The following is a 20241-nucleotide window of genomic DNA, read 5'->3' as shown; positions in this document are numbered from 1 at the left end:
CTCCGCTCGTTGTTGTGAGCGTCGCTCCTCCGCCCTCCGTTGTTGTTGGAGGGCGACTACCTCCAACTGCCCAGTAGCGTCCTTCACGAGCCTCCTCCACAGAGGCCGATCTTGACACCTCTGGTACCAGTCATCGGCAAGTCCACTCAGCTCCACGTCCTCCTGTACCACATCACTCCATGTGTCGGCATGCGGTGGCTGGGCATGCGGGCTACATGACCCAGCCATCGCAGCCTTGCCCGCCGGAGGAGCTCACCGATGGCACCTTGCCCAGATCTTTCAAGGATTTGTGAGCTCCTCACACAATCCAGTCTGGTTAAACCCAGGATGGATCGTAGGCAGGCCAGCCCAAATGTTTCCAACCGGCGAAGATGTTCCATTAGGGGGGTCCACGTTTCGCAAGCGTAGAGAAGGGAGGGAATGACCGTGGCCGAGAAGACCTGAAGCTTAGTGCGGAGCGACAGACCAGGTAGCTTCCACACAGCGTTACGCAACCGATGAAAAGATATTGCCGCTCGACTGATTCGGAGTGAGACCTCTGCTGTTAAACGTGCACACACACGTACAAAGACAAACATCCCCGCATAGTCTTAAACTGTAGGAGCAAGTGCTGTTAGCGAGCACCTACGAAGGCGAGAACAGCACACGGTGAGGGGTGGGGGTGGCTGCCCAGCACCACGCCGGGCCGCCTTTGTCTCCCGAGCTGCTATGTTTACCACACACTGCACCACGTACTCATTTGAGGCCGAGTCTACCTACGGGAGGCCCAGCACCAGTTCAGATTACCGTCACTGGTATTGGCCGCTCACTGTGTCACCACCACCAAAACCACCATCCATCCAAATAGGTCCTCTGCACATTTCCTTTTTTTGGCCTTAACATTGTAAAAATCCACGTGGCAGCCGAAGTCACCACAACCATCGTCGCTTCCTTGTACGTTGAACTTCTTTCGCACCGTACGTAGCCAACGGTGCTAATCGAAGGTGCGGGGGAAGGACAAACAAACTAAACACAAAAATCCGTTTTAAAGAAATGAGTATAAGATGATTTCATAGTGCACAGCTCCAGTGGTTTCGTAATATCGGAAGCAAGAGCGTTCCAGACGGCCGCAGAAACGCATTCGAAAGCGCGCGATGCAGTGACCGTCTGTTTGATTCATCGTCTATTGCACAGCTGAAAACCCAACCCCCATCAACAACAACCAAAAAGACTAATATTTTTTTCATGTTTAAATTGCAGGATGCACTTTTATTTCACTGCGCAAGTTTATTTTTGCGGTTGCGCTGTATAGCTCTCCGCCGTGATGTCTTCAGTTCCTGAAGAAGCTCCCGGCGCGTGGCGACGAAACGTCGGACACATAACGGTACAAGCCGAAATCACATGGGACGTACTATTTTATTTTTGCAACACACAAGACACCGGACATCGCTATCACCGTTGTTAGAATACATTCATATGCGACACAAGTACGATGGACGACAAAGAGCAATTGTATTCCAGTGCATTAATGATATGGAGCATATCGTGAACCGCTGAAGTCTGCGCTCATTCAAATTGGAGGAATAAACAAGGCGGCAACGGACTCTCTCTCTCTCTCCTGAAGCCCTCTCGTCGTGGCTGGAAGAACTCGACATTGGCATTTGATTCCTGAACACACTGCTGCTGCTGCTGCTTCTGCTACTGCCATCGTGCAAGCGAAGAGAGCGGTGCTCCACTGTAACCTGTAGGGATCGTTTCAATCGGTGATACAAAAAAAAATAAAGGAAGCTACGGTCTCGTGGACCGAACGCGACACGCGACCTCGTCTCACGGCGGCCCCCTGGCCACGCGAGGCGCACGACTCTCCAAACGGCCCCGAAGGCGATACACGAATCCCGTCACGCGCAAGCATCATTGCTGCACTAATCGGGTACTTGGACGTGGGGTGGGTGATACTTTAAGATTTGGCAAACAAGTTTCTAAAACGACATTTCAGGTTTCCAAACAAATTTAAAATCAGAGTGGGCATTCGGATCCCTGTCACGCAGCAGTGCAAACCCTTGGGCGTTATTCGAGAACGGCCCCTGCAGACGTGGAGATCACAGAGCTACCTCCCAGATGCCTTATTATTTTTCCTCTTCTTGAAGTCTCCTCTGTTCCACAGGCACAGTCGCGGGCAGCACTATCCCCACCCTCCCCCCCCGTACACTTGTGACAGATATTTTCGTCGCACGACGGTCAAACTGATGTCATTTTTTTATTCTCAGAGCTGACATTTCACCAGTTGCGCAAGCGAATGTTACATTTATTTGGGATTTTCAGCAGCGAGTGGTGACTGAGCTGCCACCATAATCTCGCTACACCAGGCAGGCAGCCAGCAACAAACAGCACTACTGGAAGCGGAAACAGCACGTCGCTTCATTTTTTTTAAACACATTTTCATGTTTTAAAATTGGTACGTAACAGTTGAACAGCAAACAGGGCCAGGCTGAGCACTCACTCCCAAGCCCAAAAGGCCCCAACATAACCAAGCTATTTAAAAAATATATTGTATATTGCCAGATGAAGGCCCACTGAGCAATAAAGCTCTTTTTCAGAAGCGACCTGGCTATCACAAAGATAGCTCAACAAAGTGGCTAATCATCGCGTGGACATTTATAGCAACCAAATAACCTATAAAAGCATGTTCATCCTAAATGTGGAGGGACAAACCGGAGGACCCGGAGAAATATCCACGCGACCATCGTGAAAGAGAGACACGCAAACTCCAAATATACAGCAGGCGTCAGGGTCGGGATCGAACCCACGACCTCCTGTATACCAGGCGAGTTAGTTAACATCTCCTCGCCACCGTGCGTCCACTGTTATCTGCACCGCACCACCAGCCGGCGACACAACCAATCGATTCGGTTTATCAGCAAAACCGGAGCGTCGTTGAAAGGCGAACAACATTTCGACAATTTTTATTTACACATAAAATAAGACGCTTCGCTGGAGATGACAGCCAGCATCGCCGGTGCTAGCGGAAGCTGGCTGAGCTTCTGCTGGGCGTAACCTCCAACCAAATCGTTAATATTTTGGCTTTTGGCCTTCATCCAACACTCGCCCGACTCGCCGATAAACCGCGCCAAGCGACGCCCTTCGCCCCACGCGGCAACTTGATTCGGCTGGCCCTGCCGCAGGGTGGTGGAGGGTTATTGTGAGACACTGAGACCCGAAAAGAAACTCATTACGAATTGCAGGATTGGTGGCGAATCCCGAAGTTACACAGCCGCTCGTATAATTTATCCCGTAAAACAATGCATAGTTATCCGACGCATGCTTTTTTTTCTACAACTATTCTCATTGCTATATACTTGCGACTGTAAATATACGACTTTTTTTTTCTACAATTGCCTGCGCAGCAGTGCAAGTGTGCGCGCGTGCGTACGTGACGCCTCTATCTGTGTGCGCTGGGGAGCGGTGACGCAGCGGTTAGCGCGCTGCGCTACAAACCCGGCCAACGTCGGTGACGAATATCCTCTAGGTCGACTCAGCCTCAAATGAGCAAGCACCATAAATGGGAAGACAAAGGCGGTGGGGCGTGATTGTTGCCACACCAGGCGCTCGAGCGCCCTGCTGGCAGTGATTGGTTGGTGCGCGCTAACAACACTTACCCCCCAGTACTCTATAAGGCTACGGGGGCTCCATTTTAAATGCATCTACTACGCACACATTGTTTAAGACCTGGCTGGTATTCATTTCATTGCATCGGTCATCATCCCTCCAGGGCGGTTAAAATCAGCGCCGCTTTGCGGGTAAGTTAACCGTCGTTGTATTTTCGGTGGGCTGACCCCGGTCATAGGAATGTGGAATTTTCACAATCGCCACCAATGGGGGTGAAAGCCACCCCTCCCCACCTTCCAGCCAGGTCCATAATTGCTGGCGAGGACGCCCAAAGCGGAGATGGAATGACAAGATCAGCTCGAGATGGATTGCGACGTCGCGAAAACATGACGGATGCAGACGGCGTGGATAGGCCTTCATCCAGCAGTGGACTGACCATGGCCGATGATGACATGTAAATGACGAGTGGTACGTGTGTTTGTGTGTGTGTGTGTGTACGTATTTGCAGGATGGTAATGCCCTGCGCTTTGACAAACACAACATTCCAAGAAGACGCGTCCCTCATACATTCTTGTCCTGTCAGCAACCTGGAGTTTCCGTTCCTCAGTGCTATCCGTGTCCCTCTGCGTCCGATCGGACGCAGAGGGACACGGACAGAAAAAAACAAAACAAGCGGGAGCTGAAAAGTGTGCAAAGCAGTGAGGCGCACGCTCGGGATTGACAGCGAGAGACGGAGAGGTAGCGGGGGTGGCTTTCATCCCCAAAGGTGGCTGCTGTGAACGCGCGCACGCAATGTACGCATGTTCAACTTCTTTCGCACCGTACGTGGCCAACCGGGCTAATCGGACGCGCGGGGCCAAGGGCGATAAACGTCGCACGGGCCGGTGGGGAAAGCAAGCGGGCTTGGGCAGGACGCGTCAACTGCGATGGGATGGCGGGCCGACGGACGAGACGGGACGAAAAACAGCGCCCTCGGAGGGCGACCGCAGGGGAGGCCCCAACCATGAAATGGGCGCGCGCACGCGGGGGAAAAAACGGGCGGCGGAAATATCGACGCGACGGGAGATTGTGACGGCGGCACGGGGAGGAGACCCTTCGTCTCTAGCAGCGGATAGACCACGGCTGATGACGACGACGATGACGACGATGATGTCGGGAAGACTATGCACTAAGTAGGCGAAGAACGGCCGGTGTCCGAATCCGCTTCCGCACCCTCCATCTCCCGCCGGGACGCCCTGCAGGGAAGATCACGACCGTGTGAGAGTACGCAAAAAAGACTCCCGCGTTTCCCACGCGTCGTCCGGCGCGACGTCCGACGTTTCGCTCCACGCGATGGGGACCTTCTTCGGGAACCGAATATTAAATTCAAGAAGAAGCTCCCGGCTTGGGGCAGCGGGGGGGGAGGGGGGGGGCCTACCCCCCTTTGTTCCGTCCCTTTCATGTGTTCCAGCTGCGCCGGAATGGATGTTTCATCCTGATTTGAAATTTTCGTGACTGCAGGTATCCATACTCTTTGGTTCTTTCGGTAAAGTCACGTAGGCAGAAAGAAAAATAAATACTAAAACACACGACGTTTCGATCTGAACTGAAGAGTTCTACTGCTGCACCTTTCTACCTGATGACGATTGCTTGTGTTGCGATCGAAACGTCGTGACTTAGTATTTATTTTATTTCCTACCCACGTGACTTTACCGAAAGAGAACCAAAGAGTATGGATTCCTGCAGTCACGAAAACTTCATCCAACATCCATTCCAGCGCAGCTGGACCACATGAAATAGAACCAAAGAGTATGTTGTATCCTGTTATTGGAATCTCCCGCTGTGATTTGCCGGGCCCGCATGTTGCTGTAACAAAGACAGAGGAGAAGCAGAAATGTTTTCATACTGGAGGAATCCGATGAGCTATAACGCTCTTTTTCACAGATGCCCAGTAAGGGGCGGGTAAGAACATTACAACGAACATTGGCAATCAAGTCTTAAGATCAACGAGCAGCAGGAGGAGGAGGAGGAATGGGGAATGTGAGGAAGAGGATGGGGAAAGAGCGGAGGAACGGGAGCACAGGGCCAGGAGAGACGAGGAGAGGGTGGAGGAGGGAGAGGCTGCGTCAGGGCCTCGATGCTGCTGCTGCTGCTGCACGGAGCGGCGTCTGTTCTCGCAGCAGGCGAGGGCGAGGGGCTCAGAGTGGGGCTGGCCACTCACTGAAGTCACGCGAGTTACTTGGAGGCTTCACAGCTGGTTTCACATTGAGCGACAGAGATGCACAGATGACAGCGGAGGGATTCGGGGTGGGGGTGAGCCACACAGGGAGCCACGCGATGCACGGGAAGGCTTGAGCCGGCAAGGTGGCGGAGAAAACATCGGGGGACGTCGTGCGGAACAACGCTCGCTCGCACAACCCGAGACACCGCGCCGGCGAGCTGCGCGGCACCGGCGCGGCGCGGCACCGGCGCGGCGCAGGAAACCGACGGCGCGCACCGCGGAGCGGGGGGCCCCCGCGCTTGCGGGCCTTGGCCCCGGCGTGGGATCACGAGGGTGGATTCGGCGTCAGCTGCCGCCCAATGTTGTTTGCTGACGGGCGTCGCGCACGGCGGTCGAGGGTGAAGGCGCAGGCCCTGCGGCTGCCCGGGCGTGCCACTGCTGGCGGGAGCGGCCTCCGCTCCAGGGGGCTCTCGAGAGCCTCACTCTACACAGGGTATTTGGCCTGCTCTTCCACGCTGGCCGGACGACTTGGAAGAGGCGGCAACGCCGACACTTCAACCCCGCCGCACGCGGCCTGCCGCTTGGCCCGCTGTCGCGGACCCATTGACGCCCGCCGGGTGGACGGAGGCGGAGGAGGGGTGGGTGGGTGGGGGCGGATTTAAAAATAAACCTCGTCGTTTCAACCGCCGCCCTGGGAGATGGAGTCGAACCGGCGACCTCTGGATTGCAAGTCCGGTGGTGCTGACCGGTACACCGTGGGAAAAGTCTGCATTTAAAGGCCCGAGTGAAACCCTGCAGCAGCGGCGGCGGCGGCGGGGGTCAGAGTGCGCGCGGCTGCTGTTACCATTGTTATTGAGATCTTTTAAACAAATCCCCGTCTCTCTGGGGCGCCGCGCTGTTAAATTCTTTCCCCAACTTGAAAAACAAATCTGGCGTCTCCGTCTCCGCCGGGCGGCGTCGCCGCCGGCGCCCCCGTTGCGCCAGCCCCACATGGCGTTCCCTCGAACCACGGCCAACATCGGGGGGAGGCGAGCGATGTTGGGAACCGGTCCCTGGCGCGCCCCCAACCCTTCACCGACCCGTGCTGACCAGCGTGGTGAAGTATGGTCTATCGACCCTGTTCAAGTAGTAAAATAAATAAGCGTACAGCGCGCCTCCTTGCCAACATCTGGGCCCTGCGTGTAAAAAAAACATGTAATAGTAGTTTTTTTACACATCCCATCGGCCACACGGCCTTCTGGCGGTGATTTCTTTTTTTTTTGGTTCAACAGAAGCAAACTCTCGACCGGCGTCAACATTCAGCGTCTCATCAGCAGCAGCAGCAGCAGCAGAGTGAGGCTCGCTTTAACCAATGCTGGTGACCTGCCAGATGTTCATCAGGCAAGGGACTCGCTCTCTGTTAAGATATGGGTCCTGGTTCAACGCGAAACTCTACAATGCACGACACAAACAACCACAAAATGCATGGAATGCAGACAATGCAATTTACATAGCAGCCTTCACATCAATCAGGGTTCCGAGTGCTTTACAAAAAATGAAATTCACCGCCAACGCCCAACACGTGGGATACGCGACACGCAAGGCGGCGGTCCGCGTACAATTCATCACCAAAGCAACGTGCCCCCTTGGGCCTGACCACCTCTGAGCCACACCAAACTGAACCTCAAATCCTGAGTCGTGGTAATCCACCGCATCACCGCCAAGCGAGTCACTACACGCCTCGCGCTCCAATCCCCCGCTTACCTCCAGTCGTGTGGAGTGCGGTCAGGCACGGCGGTCTACTTGCTGTTCCTCTGCCTGACGGTCTCCGTGCCGGGGTGGCGATTCTCTGCTGCGCCCTTCCTGTTAACGTGACAGACAAAACGAGCGGCACGGCGACAACATCCGATACTTAAGCCCGGGTGGTGGCGGTGGTGGTGGTGGTTGTGCTCTGGGCAACGTGGCCTGTAAAACCCAGCACTACGGAGGTAGCGAGGGCTGGCGAAACACGCGGGCGTCGAGTAGGACCCGTACTCTTGCTCGGCAAAGAGAAAGGCATTACCAGCAGAGTGTGGATGCCATCTATCTCCCTCGCCTGGAGGTCGTGGGTTCGATCCGAACCCTGACGCCTGTTGTATATTTGGAGTCTGCGCGTCTCTTTCCCCGTGGTCGCTGGGATTTTGTCTCCGGGTCCTCCGGTTTTCCCCTCCACATTTAGAAACACGCATTGAGATTATTTAGATTATAATTGGTGCTGTGAATGTCCAAATGATGGGGCCACTATGTTGAGCCATCATTTGTGGCCAGGTCGCTTCTGAAAAATAAGTTGATACCTCAGTGGGCTTTGCCTGGGAGGATGGTTTAAGTGTTGTATTTGTTTGTGTTTGGGTGATTTGGTTACCTTGCTTGTACTTTGCAATGCTATCGTGTTTTTGTACGGTTTGTTGTTGTAACGTTCTTACCCCGTGCCCCTGCTGGACATCCGTTAATAAAGAGCTTCACAGCTCATCGGATTCCTCCAGTAGTCTTTCCCAGGGTGCTCCGGTTCTCATCTCGGGCCCCTGCGTTCACAATCTCTATTGTTCCTCACCATGCCCCCCCCCACCCACCTCTCTCTGCACTCAGTCACGTTTCCGCTCCCCTCCGTTGGAATAAACTCCGACTCCACGTCAACAAAGCCAACTTCAATCGTCCGTTTTTGTTCCTCCCTTGAGACTAATCTTTTTTCAATAGCGTATCCCTCTAGCACTTCCTGTCCGCATCCTTAAAGCCTTTACCAACCTCCCCCTTGCTAACCTTGCCATCACCCTTCCTTACCATCCTTCCTCTTGCTAACTTCACCAACCTCTCTCTTTCCCTATCACCACCCTCCCTCGCCATCCCTTCCCCGCCCCAACACTCAAACCCCCATCCCTTTTCCCCATCGGCCAATAACTAGCGGGCGCTTTGTAATTCTTGTAAAGCGCCTTCAACAAAAAAAAAAAAACCGCTACGTAAAATCCTGGACAAGATAAACCCTCGTCATTAAATTGGCAGAAAACATCGCCATATGTAGGGAACCACAGAGCTTGGGCAACGGTTGGCGCCGGCTCACCGCCCCGCTGCTATCGCTGCCTTACCACTCGTCCCCGTCACCCCCACGCACCTCTCAGCCGCCTCTCTCTTCGAGGGCAATGAGCGAACGCCATGCGGCGGCGCAGTGTTACGAGTTGACGTTTGTTTGTTGTTGTTGTTGTTGTTACGTGAACACAGCATAGGTGTACGAGGTACACAACATTATCAGCACTGGGGGAGAGATAAAGGCGGCCGGGCGTGGTGCTATGACCACACCACACTCTTCGTGCGTCGTGCCAGCCTTCATAGCTGCTCGCGGACAGCACTTGCCCTGATGGTTATGTGTAGGCTACACGGGGCACCTTTGTTTTCTGTGCGTGTGCATGCGATGCCTAGTAACGTGTGCGCGCACGCACGCACGCGGACTTACAGTGCCATCGTTCCGTCATCCTCTGCAAGAACCGGAGAAACAAGAAGCACGCGTTTCGTTTAGACAAATACATTGGTTTTCCGTGAAAATTGAAGCATCGAGCATCAAACAAGTCATATTAAACAGGTAATAATACATGCACAGCTCTCCATTGCTCTACTCCTGAATGGATGCCTCTCCCCGAGGCCGTATAGGGGAGGAGGCTCGTGAAGGACGCTGCTGGGCAGCTGGAGGCAGGGGAGCGACGCTCACAACGACGAGCGGAGCGCCAGGCAGCTAAAGCACAGCAGGTTGGTACAGTAGGGGACACAGGCGGCGCATCAGCCAGTCGTCTCAGTCATCTCGGTCAGTCGACCCGTGGCACCGGGGTCTGTCCCGTGACCTCCTGTCAGCGGGCGTTCCGACACTTAGCCTGGCACAGGCGCCGTGGTGAAGAACAACACATAGGGTAGACCAGAACGGTGAAGTATGGCCAAACTAAATCACCGATGTACAAACACGTGTTCACTGGCAGCGCCGGCAAAAACATCCCTCGCTCTACTCTACTTCTACGCTCTCCGCTTTCGGCAAACCCACCGCTCTGACCAACACGGGCGGGGGGGGGGGGGGTGGGGGGGGAAAGCTGCGGTCATCCAGCAGCGGAGAGGCGGGCCGCGCCGCCATACCGATAGGGGTGGCCGTCGCCTTCTTGCGCCCCATCTTCTCGCAGGCGAAGATGATGACGATGAGAACGACCACCTCGGCGGCGATACCCAGGAAGGGCCATACCGCGTCACGCAGGTCGTGGACCTGGGGGGTCGAACCCGGGGACGGCCAGGCGAGCGGCCGGTGAGGAGAGGAGTCCCGTGCATGCGTGCGCGTGTGTGTGTGTACGTGGGCCTCTCCAAGGTCGACTCAGCCTCAAATGACTGCCTGCTGCGGTGCGCAAAAGGCATCGCCACTCGGGAGAGAAAGGCGGCTGGGCGTGGTGCTGGCCGCCCACCCCCTCGTGTGACGTTCCGGCCTTCGTAGGTGCTGCTCGCCAACAGCACGTGCCCCCAACAGTCTGTTAAGGCTACACGGAGGATGTTCGTCTTTGTACGTGTGTGTGTGTGTACGCGTGCACTTGTGGGGAGTTGTGGGGAGCGGTAGTTGAAGTGGTCCGCGCGCTGCGCTACAAACCCGGCGACCCCGAGTTTGATTCCCGCTCGCGGCCAACACCAGTGACGATTGTCTGAACCGGCCTTGGGCCACCCCTAGGTCGACTGCTGTGTGTTCAGTATGTTTCCCTTCCCCCGCACCTCCAATTAGCACGGTTGGCTACGTACGGTGCGAAACAAGTTCAACATCCGCACCTACGACTCGACCTCAAACGAGTACCTGGTGCGGTGTGTAAACATCGCCACTCGGGAGACAAAGGCGGCTGGGCGTGGTGCAGGCCACCCACTCCTTCGCGTGCCGTGCCGGGCTTCATCAGGTGCTCGCTAACAGCGCTTGCCCCAACATTCTGTTAATGCTATAAGGGGGGGGGGGGGTCTTTGTCTTTCCGCGTGTCCCGTAGCGTATAGCGCAGCGACTTAACTTCTCACGGGCGCTCTCCACATCATCGGGTGGGTACGCGTGTGCCAATCGTCCGGCTGATCAAGCGTGGCGAGACCCTTGGTTTGGGGGGCCCCACCGACCCGGCTGCGGCGCTCCGTTCTAGGGCGTCAGCGGCAATTGAGAGTCGCGCACGGCCCCCCCCCGCCCTGCCCCCCCCCCCCCACGTCGTACCTTGAAGGTGACGGTGTCGTTGCTGGAGCCGGCGTTGTTGCTGGCGAGGCACAGGTACTCGCCCTCGTCCTCGCGCGAGACCGCGGCGATGACGCGCTGTGTCCTCGCGCCGCTCTCGCCCTCCGTGTCGTTCGCGTCCAGCGGCTGCGGGCGCCGCGAGAGTCACCGGGCAAAATGGGCGTCGTCGTCAGCGTCATCGTCGTTACAGTGATCGGCAACACCGCCATGGGCGTCGTCGTGATCGTGATCAGCAGCATCGTTGATCACCAGCCGCGGCAGCATCAGCATTTTCTTTGGTTCTTTCGGTAAAGTCACGTAGAATGGGAATAAAATAATAAATTGATAAAATAAAGTAACACAATAATATTCTCACGACGTTTCGGCCACAACACAAGCGGCCTTCATCAGGTGAAGGGACGAGACTGTCTGGTAGGACAGCGCTGGGGTGAAAAAGCCACGCTCAGATCACGACCTTAAAAAACCTTAAAGATCGTGATCTGAGCGTGGCTTTTTCACTCCAGCGCTGTCCTCAGACAGTCTCGTCCCTTCACCTGATGAAGGCCGCTTGTGTTGTGGCCGAAACGTCGTGAGAATATTATTGTGTTATTTTATTTTATCAATTTATTATTTTATTCTCATTCTACGTGACTTTACCAAAAGAACCAAAGAAGATGAATCCTTGCAGTCACGAAAGCTTTAAATCGAAAAAAGCATCAGCATTATCATGAGCATCATCGCTATGAGCATCATCGTTGATCGTCATCACCAGGATCACGGTAAGCGTCATGATCACCTTCATGATGATGTCAAAGACATCCGGCGCCCACCCACCCACTGACACACCCACCTACCTACCACCCACCGAAATCTCACCCACCCACCCCCACTGACCCACCTACCACTCATCCAAAATCCACCCACCTACCTACCCACCCATCCCACCCACCCAAAACCCACCCACCTTATACGTATCTCTGTGTTAAAGACCTCACCAAACGCACCCTGTGCGTAGGGTTACCGCCTCCGAGGTTCAAACCCTGGGACACATCATGGAAAGAAGAGGAGACCCACATGCAAATCCATTGAGTGGGATATATTATGATAATTAATACTATCATCATAATTTTTATTCTAATTATTATTACACAACCGACAGATTTGCCGGGCGGGCAGCTGGAGCAGCAAGCTGCCTCACTCACCAAGAGTTCGGGGGGGGGGGGGGGGGGGTGGGGGGGGATTCTGGGAAAGGCCGGCCAGGTGCCCGACCTCGTCCTCGTTCGCTCGCACGTCCACTCACCGTGAGCGTCTTCTTATCCGCAGACTGCTTGAACCAGGTCCAGGTCGGGGCCGGGAAGCCTTCGAAGGCCAGGTGGCAGCTGATCACGGCCTTGTGGCCGATGTACGCCGACAGCTTGCGCTCCTTCTTGTGGTCCTTGTGCTCCTTCTTGTGCTCCTTCTTGTGCTCCTTCTTGCCCACCCCCGACACCGCCTCGAACTGGGGGGCGGCTGCGAGCAGAGCGACGCGGGGAAGGGGGCAGTCAGCGCCGCGGCAGGGCGAGCGACTTGCCCCCGACGGCCTGTTCGGACGCTACACGGTGGGGGGGGGGGCACCTTTGGCTTTGTTGCAAAAGTTAACGGCGCCACTGGAAGGGCCTCGACGAGAGGGAGCTCTGGAGAGCGACAGCCCCCTCTAGCGGAGGGTAATTTGGCCTACTCTTCCATGGGTGGGAGTACCCACATTTTACCCCACCACAAGCGACCTGCCGATCGACTTCGGCGTCCCCATTTAAGCCGCTCGGAGGACAGAGGCGGTGCGGATGGGGGCGGCGGCGGGGGTTTAAAAAACTCTGCCCCATTGTTTCAAACGCCACCCCGCCAGTGCTCGCATTGGGGGACGATGGCGAGCGCTGCGCTTGCAAAGCAGGGGTCGACATTTTTTTAATCTATGCAAATATCGCCCGTGTAGACTTAACAGACTAGTTCTGTTAGCGAGCAACCCTATTGAGGCTGGCACGGCACACGAAAAGGGTTGCCGATTACGCACGTGATGCAGGAGTTTGCCAATTATCCAGCGGCTTCGGGAGAGATTTTAAAAAACGGTGGATAATCACCGATCATCATTATTTAAAGTAGCTTATTTTTTTGACACATTCTTGTATGACGTTATGTTTTTAGGTGCTGTTATATTTTTGGTGCGTTTTAAAATTAGTTTACGAGATGAAATTGGCACGAATAAACAAATACACAAAAATACATATCCTACTTTAAAAAGTTACTGTATTTACTGTACCATACTTACCACTCTAATCTCGCAGATTCTGCATGGGGCGATGCATAAACGTGCAGTATTTTCATTGTTTAAGTTGTATGTAGTGCATAATGCGCCGTATGTATGATTTAACACTGAAATCAAGCAGAGCTACGTTTTTAGTTGTAACGCTACACACAGAGCTGCCGATCGCCAGACTGTTTAACGCCTTTGGAGCGGTTTGCCGGTGTCACCGGATCGGCCTGGGACCACCGGATAAATGTTGGAAGCAGTCGGACAATCGGTGCGCCGGATAATTCGAAGACCGACCGTACCTGAATCTCGTGACCGCTCACCTTTGACCAGAACGGTTGCGTTCCAGGAGTTGTGTTTGCCACCGAAGTAGCAGGTGTAAGCGCCGGCCTCGAGCAAGCTCCGGACGCTGAAAGCACAAAAACGGCCGCATCAACGGCCATTGTGGAGGGCCCGGCTGTGTAAAGTTTACCGGCAGCCGACGCCGACGATGAGAGACAGCCACAACGTTCCGGACAAAGTTCGAGCCGGTGTTCCTTCTACCCTTTCGACGAGGCGACGTTACGACGCCGACCACTGTGACGACGGGAACTCCAAATGCACGGCGGGCCGCGGAGATTACAACAGTGAGTGTAATTGTAGCACTTGGCGCAGGCCTGCGATTGGTCACCCATGCCACGGGTTGCGCCCTCGCGGTTTCGTACACGCAGACTTTGCAACGCGGCCTTCTGCCAAAGGTCGTGTTGGGGGAGAGGACTCCTCGTCTCTTGTACAACATTGGGTAAAAATAAAAAAATGTAAGCAATGCGAAAAACCGGATGAGTTAGTTTTGGCTTGGCAGCAATTAACGGCGGTTGCCAAAATATGGCCAAACTGTGTTGACACAACGGTGCCAGGTGCAGCTGAGCGGCGTCGTGGCGCGACAAGGAGAGCTAAGCCAAGGGCAACATCGCGGGTCAACACAACACGTGCTTGTCATCGTCGGCGTCATCGCCAGCGCGCGCCGCGGTCTGTCCACTGCTGGATGAAGGCCTTCCCAAGCTCTCGCCCTCGATCAAGCGAGACCGTTCCGGAGATGGCCACGTCTGCATGGTTGTCCGGCCTTCTGGGGCGTAAATTTTTATTTAAAGTTTTTTGTGACTGCAGTAATTCATATTCTTAGCTCTTTCGGTAAAGTCACGTTGAAGGAAAACAATAAAATAATAAAATATATCTAAAACAATAAAAATTATCACGACGTTTCGACCATAACACAAACGGTCGTCTTCAGGTGTGTTGGTTTGTGTTATGGTCGAAACGTCGTGAGAATTTTTATTGTTTTATATATATTTTATTATTTTATTGTTTCCCTTCAACGTGACTTTACCGAAAAAGCTAAGAATACTTCTGGGGCGTGTTCCGCCCCATTGGATGCGATTCCACCACCAGTCTCGTGTACTCTCGCTGCGTGCAAACCGTGACTTCTTAAAACTCGAGTGCGTCCGAGATGAACTCATTGCTCCAGTGGTCAGTCGCCTCATCATCACTCTTCTGTCGCTACGACCAACTACCGCTCGCCGATTCGTCAATCCATGCGGAGGAATCGGTTTTCCAGACCGACTGTTGCTTCTCATCCAGCACGGGCAGCACAACGTCGGACATCGCGCGGTACAACTAGGGCTTCTAGATTTGAGGCTTTCGTGACTGCAAGGATCCATGCTCTTTGGTTCTATTCGGTAAAGTCACGAAGGTAAAAATAAAACAACAACTCCTTTGTCAAGGCGCTCTGTTCCTCCCACACAGCTTAAAAGACGCGGCCCATGCATGGCAGTGTTCACTCAAGCGCTGTCTTCTGGACAGTCCTGTTTCTTCACCTGATGAAGGCTACTTGTGTTGTGGCCGAAACGTCGTGATTTTTGTTGTTTTATTTTTACCTACGTGACTTTACCGAATAGAACCAAAGAGTACAACTAGGGCTCCCCGATAATAAATTTCCATGACTGGGAGGTGTGGAGGGTGAATCGACGCACCCCCAGCAACAGCTTCTCACGAGCAGCGAGACGTCACCGCCGAGCTTCTGGGATCGAACCCAGGTGTCGGCCGTCCCGTTACTACGGCGGGTCCTCCGGTGGAGCATCCCGCTGGGCAGACGCACAGCGGCACAACCCCGACGGCACGACCGGACGAACGGCACGTCGGCGCGGCGAGCTAAAGAACAACCTCGATCGTGCGGCCGTGACTCACGTGTGGTTCATGTAGTTGCTCGGCACCCAGTCGCCGTGGATCTTCGAGCCATTGTGGAGCCACGAGCGAGCCACCACCTCGTCGCCCGACGGCACGAGGCGGCACTCGAGCAGCGCGAGCGACGAGTTCTTCCACAGGATGAGGTCGGGGGTCGCGACGACGACGGCGGCGGCGGCGGACGGCGCTGCGGAGCGAAGAGGGGGGAATAAAAAGGTGTCGGCAGAGACGGGGCGGCTGGCAGGAGCGCGGCGTGGTGACCGGGGGGAACAAGGCGGCTCGATCAAGTCAGTTTCCCCAAGAAGGTCCCAGGGCGAAACGTCGGACGTCGTGCCGATGAACAGCGCGCGGTACGACCCGAGAGAGCACGGCGTGGCCGGGAAATCACCACGAGGCCGGGACGAAGAGAGCCGGTTAACGGCAGCTGTTCCACTGCTGGATGAGACCGTGCGTGAGTAAGCCCCTCCCGCAACCGGGGTTTGAACTCACGGCCTCCCGATTGCGAGCCGCTCGCTCTACCGCTGGGCCGCCTCGACACACCAACTCCACTGACACACCAACTCCACTGACACACCAACTCCACTGGCACACCAACTCCACTGACACACCAACTCCACTGACACACCAACTCCACTGGCACAACAACTCCACTGACACACCAACTCCACTGGCACACCAACTCCACTGACACACCAACTCCACTGACACACCAACTCCACTGACACACCAACTCCACTGGCACACCAACTCCACTGACACACCAACTCCACTGACACACCAACTCTACTGGCACACCAACTCCACTGGCACACCAACTCCACTGGCACACCAACTCCACTTGCACACCAACTCCACTGACACACCAACTCCAATGACACACCAACTCCACTAGCACACCACAGTCACACGTCCTATCATATGTACAGTTGTATTGCCACAAGGGACTCGCCCCCACGGGAAAAAATCTGGACGCGGTGGGCAAAACGGTTACGCCTTGGATGTACTTGTGGCTCTTACGCCATGGCAACGTGGAATTGCTGGAGGTGGTTCAAACAATGGGGGCGACCTTTTCATTGCCACTCACATTTGCCTAACCTTTGACCCAGGAAATCCACGGTTTGAGTCCCAAGAACATTTCTGGAGAGGGTCCTGCTACATGGGGATGTTTGGCCGATTTCCAAACGAGCGTGCGAGAAAACCTCCCCACACTAAATGCGGGGTGGGGGGGAGGGCAGAGGTGGGGTGGGGAGGGATACCACTCAAAGCTCCACACAGATCGACGCAACAACCCACCGCCATCTCCTGACCCGCATCGCAACCCCGGCCTGCAAACAACCACACGAGCAATTATCTGAGCGCAAAGCCTACCGAGATCCAGGTGGGGCAATGTCCCGGGGTTTTTATTCGGCAGGCCGGGCTGCATCTCACCTGGGCTGGGTGTCAAACTGGCATCTTGAGAGACGGAGGCTCCGACGAGGCTGATGACGACGCACAGGGCTTGCAGCATCGCTTCCATCTCTATTGTGGGGGGGAGGGCGCAGGAGTGGTTTGGCAAAGACATTGTGACCGTAGCTAGCGTGCATCTTACACCACAAGGCAGCATTTGGGGAAGTGTGCGTGTGTGAGTACACTCCCGGTCCTGGGCACACGCCCCCCCCCCCTCTAGGTCGACTCAGCCTCAAACGAGTACCGTACCTCGGCGCGGTGTGTAGTAAACATCAGCACTGGGGAGACAAAGGCGGCTGCGCGTTGTTATTGGTAACGGTGTGTGTGTGTGTGTTTTGTGTATTAACGTGGGGAGCGGTGGTGTAGCGGTAAGAGGATGTGTGGTGTGGTAATGGGGTATAATGCAGGGCTAAAGGAACGAAGCTCACAACAACGAGCGGAGCGACCGGGGCGGATTAAAACGCGACAAATTTGGCACAGTGGGGAGCACAGGTGGCACATCTGGCGGTCATCTCAGGTTAAGGTCAACCTCAAATACCTGGCTGGGTCTGTCTCGCGTGACCTCCTGCCAGAGAACCTTCCACACCGCACGTGGCCTCAAGGTGCACCTAGCCTGGCACAAGCTGCGGTGATGACGTCGCCGTCAATAGCGGAAAGGCGGTTGTTGTTGTTGTGTATACGGGCGGCATAGGTGTGCATGTCTATGGATGTCCGTCTGCGTATGAATATACAGTACTGCATTTGTTTTTAACACGTGGGGAGCGGTGGTGCAGCGGTTAGCGCTACGCTGCGCTACGAACCCGGCGACCCGAGTTCGATTCCCGCTCACGGCCAACACCGCCAGTGACGATTGTCTGAACCGGTCCTGGGCCCCCCGCCCTAGGTCGACTCGGCCTCAAATGAGTACCTGGTGCGTTGTGGAAAAAAAAATCGCCACTGGGGGGGAGACAAAGGCGGCCGGGCGCGGTGCTGGCCACCCACCACCCCCTCGTGTGCCACAGTGCTCGCAAACAGCACTTGCCCCAACAGTCTGTTAGAAGCTACAACAGGGGATCCTTTGTCTTTGTACGTGTGTGTCGCTACGTGTACAGTACACGAGTGTTATTAAGTGCGGAATACATGTGCGTGAAGTGTGTACACTGTATGGGAATAATGTAAGCCTACCTAGGCGCTGCAATAGCTTATCGCTAACAACGCGAGGCAACATCCGTCTTATTGTACCGTATTAAGACTCTCTTTAGTAGTTACTAACACACCTGGTCAACCCCTTATTACTACACACCAAGTCACCCCGTACGACCTTATAAATCTCAACTTCATCCTACAAAGTCCCGTCACAAGGAGAGAAACACAAATACTGTAAACATGTTTTTTTTTTGCTGTACGCAGTATGGACGTGAAAAATCAATTTCCCTGCACAAGACTACGGGGTTAACCCGTATGATTTGACACTGCAAGTTACTATAATCTACCATGCGAAACATAACAACATTATTATGATTATTATTTATTTGGCACGATTAAAAAGTCCACTGCTGAATGAATGACCTTTCCCCCCGATCGTGGCGTACGTTTGACCATACTTCACCACTCCGGTGTGCACGATACCGGGTTCGGAGTTGATCATCTCGAGCGTGGTGGCCCTCGAGTCGAACTCAGGCGGTGCGGGTGACAGGTGCATGGTGAAGCGACGCGTTGCGACCGCCGGTTAAGAAGTGTCGCAGTGTTAATGGTGAGGCGGTGAGCGGTGGCGCAGCGGTTAGCGCGCTTCCGCGACAACCTCAGCACCACCACAAACCCAGCACCACCACAACCTTACCACCACAATACCACCACACCACAACCACAACCTTACCACCACCACAACACCACCACCACAACCCCAGCACCACCACAACCTTACCACCACAACCTTACCACCACAACAACACCACCACAACACCACCACCACAACCTTACCACCACAACCCCACCACAACCACAACACCACCACAACAACACCACCACCACACCACCACCACAACCTTACCACCACAACACCACCACAACCACAACACCACCACAACACCACAACACCACCACAACACCACCACAACCCCAGCACCACCACAACCTTACCACCACAATACCACCACAACCTTACCACCACCACAACAACACCACAACACAACCACCACAACCCCACCACCACACCACCACCACAACCTTACCACCACCACAACACCAACACAACACCACCACAACCACAACACCACCACAACCTTACCACCACAACCCCAGCACCACCACCACAACCTTACCACCACCACAACACCACCACAACCCCACCACCACAACCTTACCACCACAACAACACCACCACAACCACAACACCACCACACCACAACCTTACCACCACCACAACCTTACCACAACACCACAATACCACTACCACAACCTTACCACCACAACCCCACCACCACCACAACCTTACCACAATACCACCACAACCTTACCACCACCACAACCTTACCACCACCACAACCCTCCCCCCCCCAACCCAAGTTCAATTCCCGGCCGCTGATAGCAAATCGGTATTGAGTCAGAGTCGCTCCTCGGCCAACACAGCACCGACCGTTCCAGGCCCTTCACCCAACGGTCAACTTCGGAAAGGCCTCTAAAAACTCGATGTTTTATAAACACCAGAGCCGCCAGGCAGCGTTATTGTACAAACACTAAGGTTTTATGGCTTGTACGAGAGAGTAGTGCATTGGGTACATTGCAGGGTGGTGCTGACCTGGACTGCTGCAGGATTGAGTCAGCGCCTCCTCCTCGCTCACTCTTCTCGCTTCTGTCTCTCTTCTCTCTCTTCTCCCCGTCCACTCCGTCTGACGCTCACTCTCCACTCTCTCCGCTCTCTCTCTGACGCTCTCTCCACTCTCCTCTCTCTCTATTTGACGCTCTCTCTCTCCACTCTCTCTCTGACGCGCTCTCTCCGCGCTCTCTCCACTCTTTCTCCGCTCTCTCTCTCCACTCTCTCTCTCACGCTCTCTCTCCACTCTCTCTCTCACGCTCTCTCCGCTCTCTCTCTCCGCTCTCTCTGCACTCTCTCTCACGCTCTCTCTCCTCACACAGCTCCCTCCCTCCTCCTCTCTCTCTCTGTGTGTGCCGGGATCCCGGCTGAATCACGGGGAGCGTGACCGCACCCCGCAACTCCCCCATAGAGAAACACAGCCAAAGATCCCCCGTGTAGCCGCAATAGACTGCTGGGGCAAGTGCTGCTGGCGAACACTTACCAAGGCCGGCACGGCACAC

At 54.9% G+C, this 20241-nt stretch overlaps 1 protein-coding gene across 2 annotated transcripts; it reads right to left on the bottom strand.

Moving 5' to 3' along the window:
- Positions 1-1376: 1376 nt before the first annotated feature.
- Positions 1377-20097, bottom strand: LOC116953555 (basigin-like). 2 transcript variants are annotated; one of them, XM_032973858.2, is made up of 10 exons: positions 19724-20097; positions 16930-17019; positions 15505-15688; positions 13605-13690; positions 12298-12506; positions 11001-11144; positions 9914-10037; positions 9249-9270; positions 7529-7627; positions 1377-4820 (listed from the first exon to the last, which is right to left on the bottom strand). In XM_032973858.2, the coding sequence occupies exons 2-9, from the start codon at positions 17015-17017 to the stop codon at positions 7564-7566; spliced, it is 921 nt and encodes a 306-aa protein (XP_032829749.2). In that variant the 5' UTR covers positions 17018-17019; positions 19724-20097; the 3' UTR covers positions 1377-4820; positions 7529-7563. The 2 variants fall into 2 exon arrangements, with proteins under 2 accessions (XP_032829749.2, XP_032829748.2); XM_032973857.2 differs by lacking the exon at positions 19724-20097 and adding an exon at positions 18556-18664.
- Positions 20098-20241: the final 144 nt, after the last annotated feature.

The sequence above is a fragment of the Petromyzon marinus genome, chromosome 52 (genome assembly GCF_048934315.1).
Source record: "Petromyzon marinus isolate PM22_M1 ecotype Great Lakes invasive population chromosome 52, UKy_Petmar_22M1.pri1.0, whole genome shotgun sequence".
Taxonomy (NCBI): Eukaryota; Metazoa; Chordata; class Hyperoartia; order Petromyzontiformes; family Petromyzontidae; genus Petromyzon; species Petromyzon marinus.
This window is presented reverse-complemented; position numbering and strand designations above follow the sequence as displayed.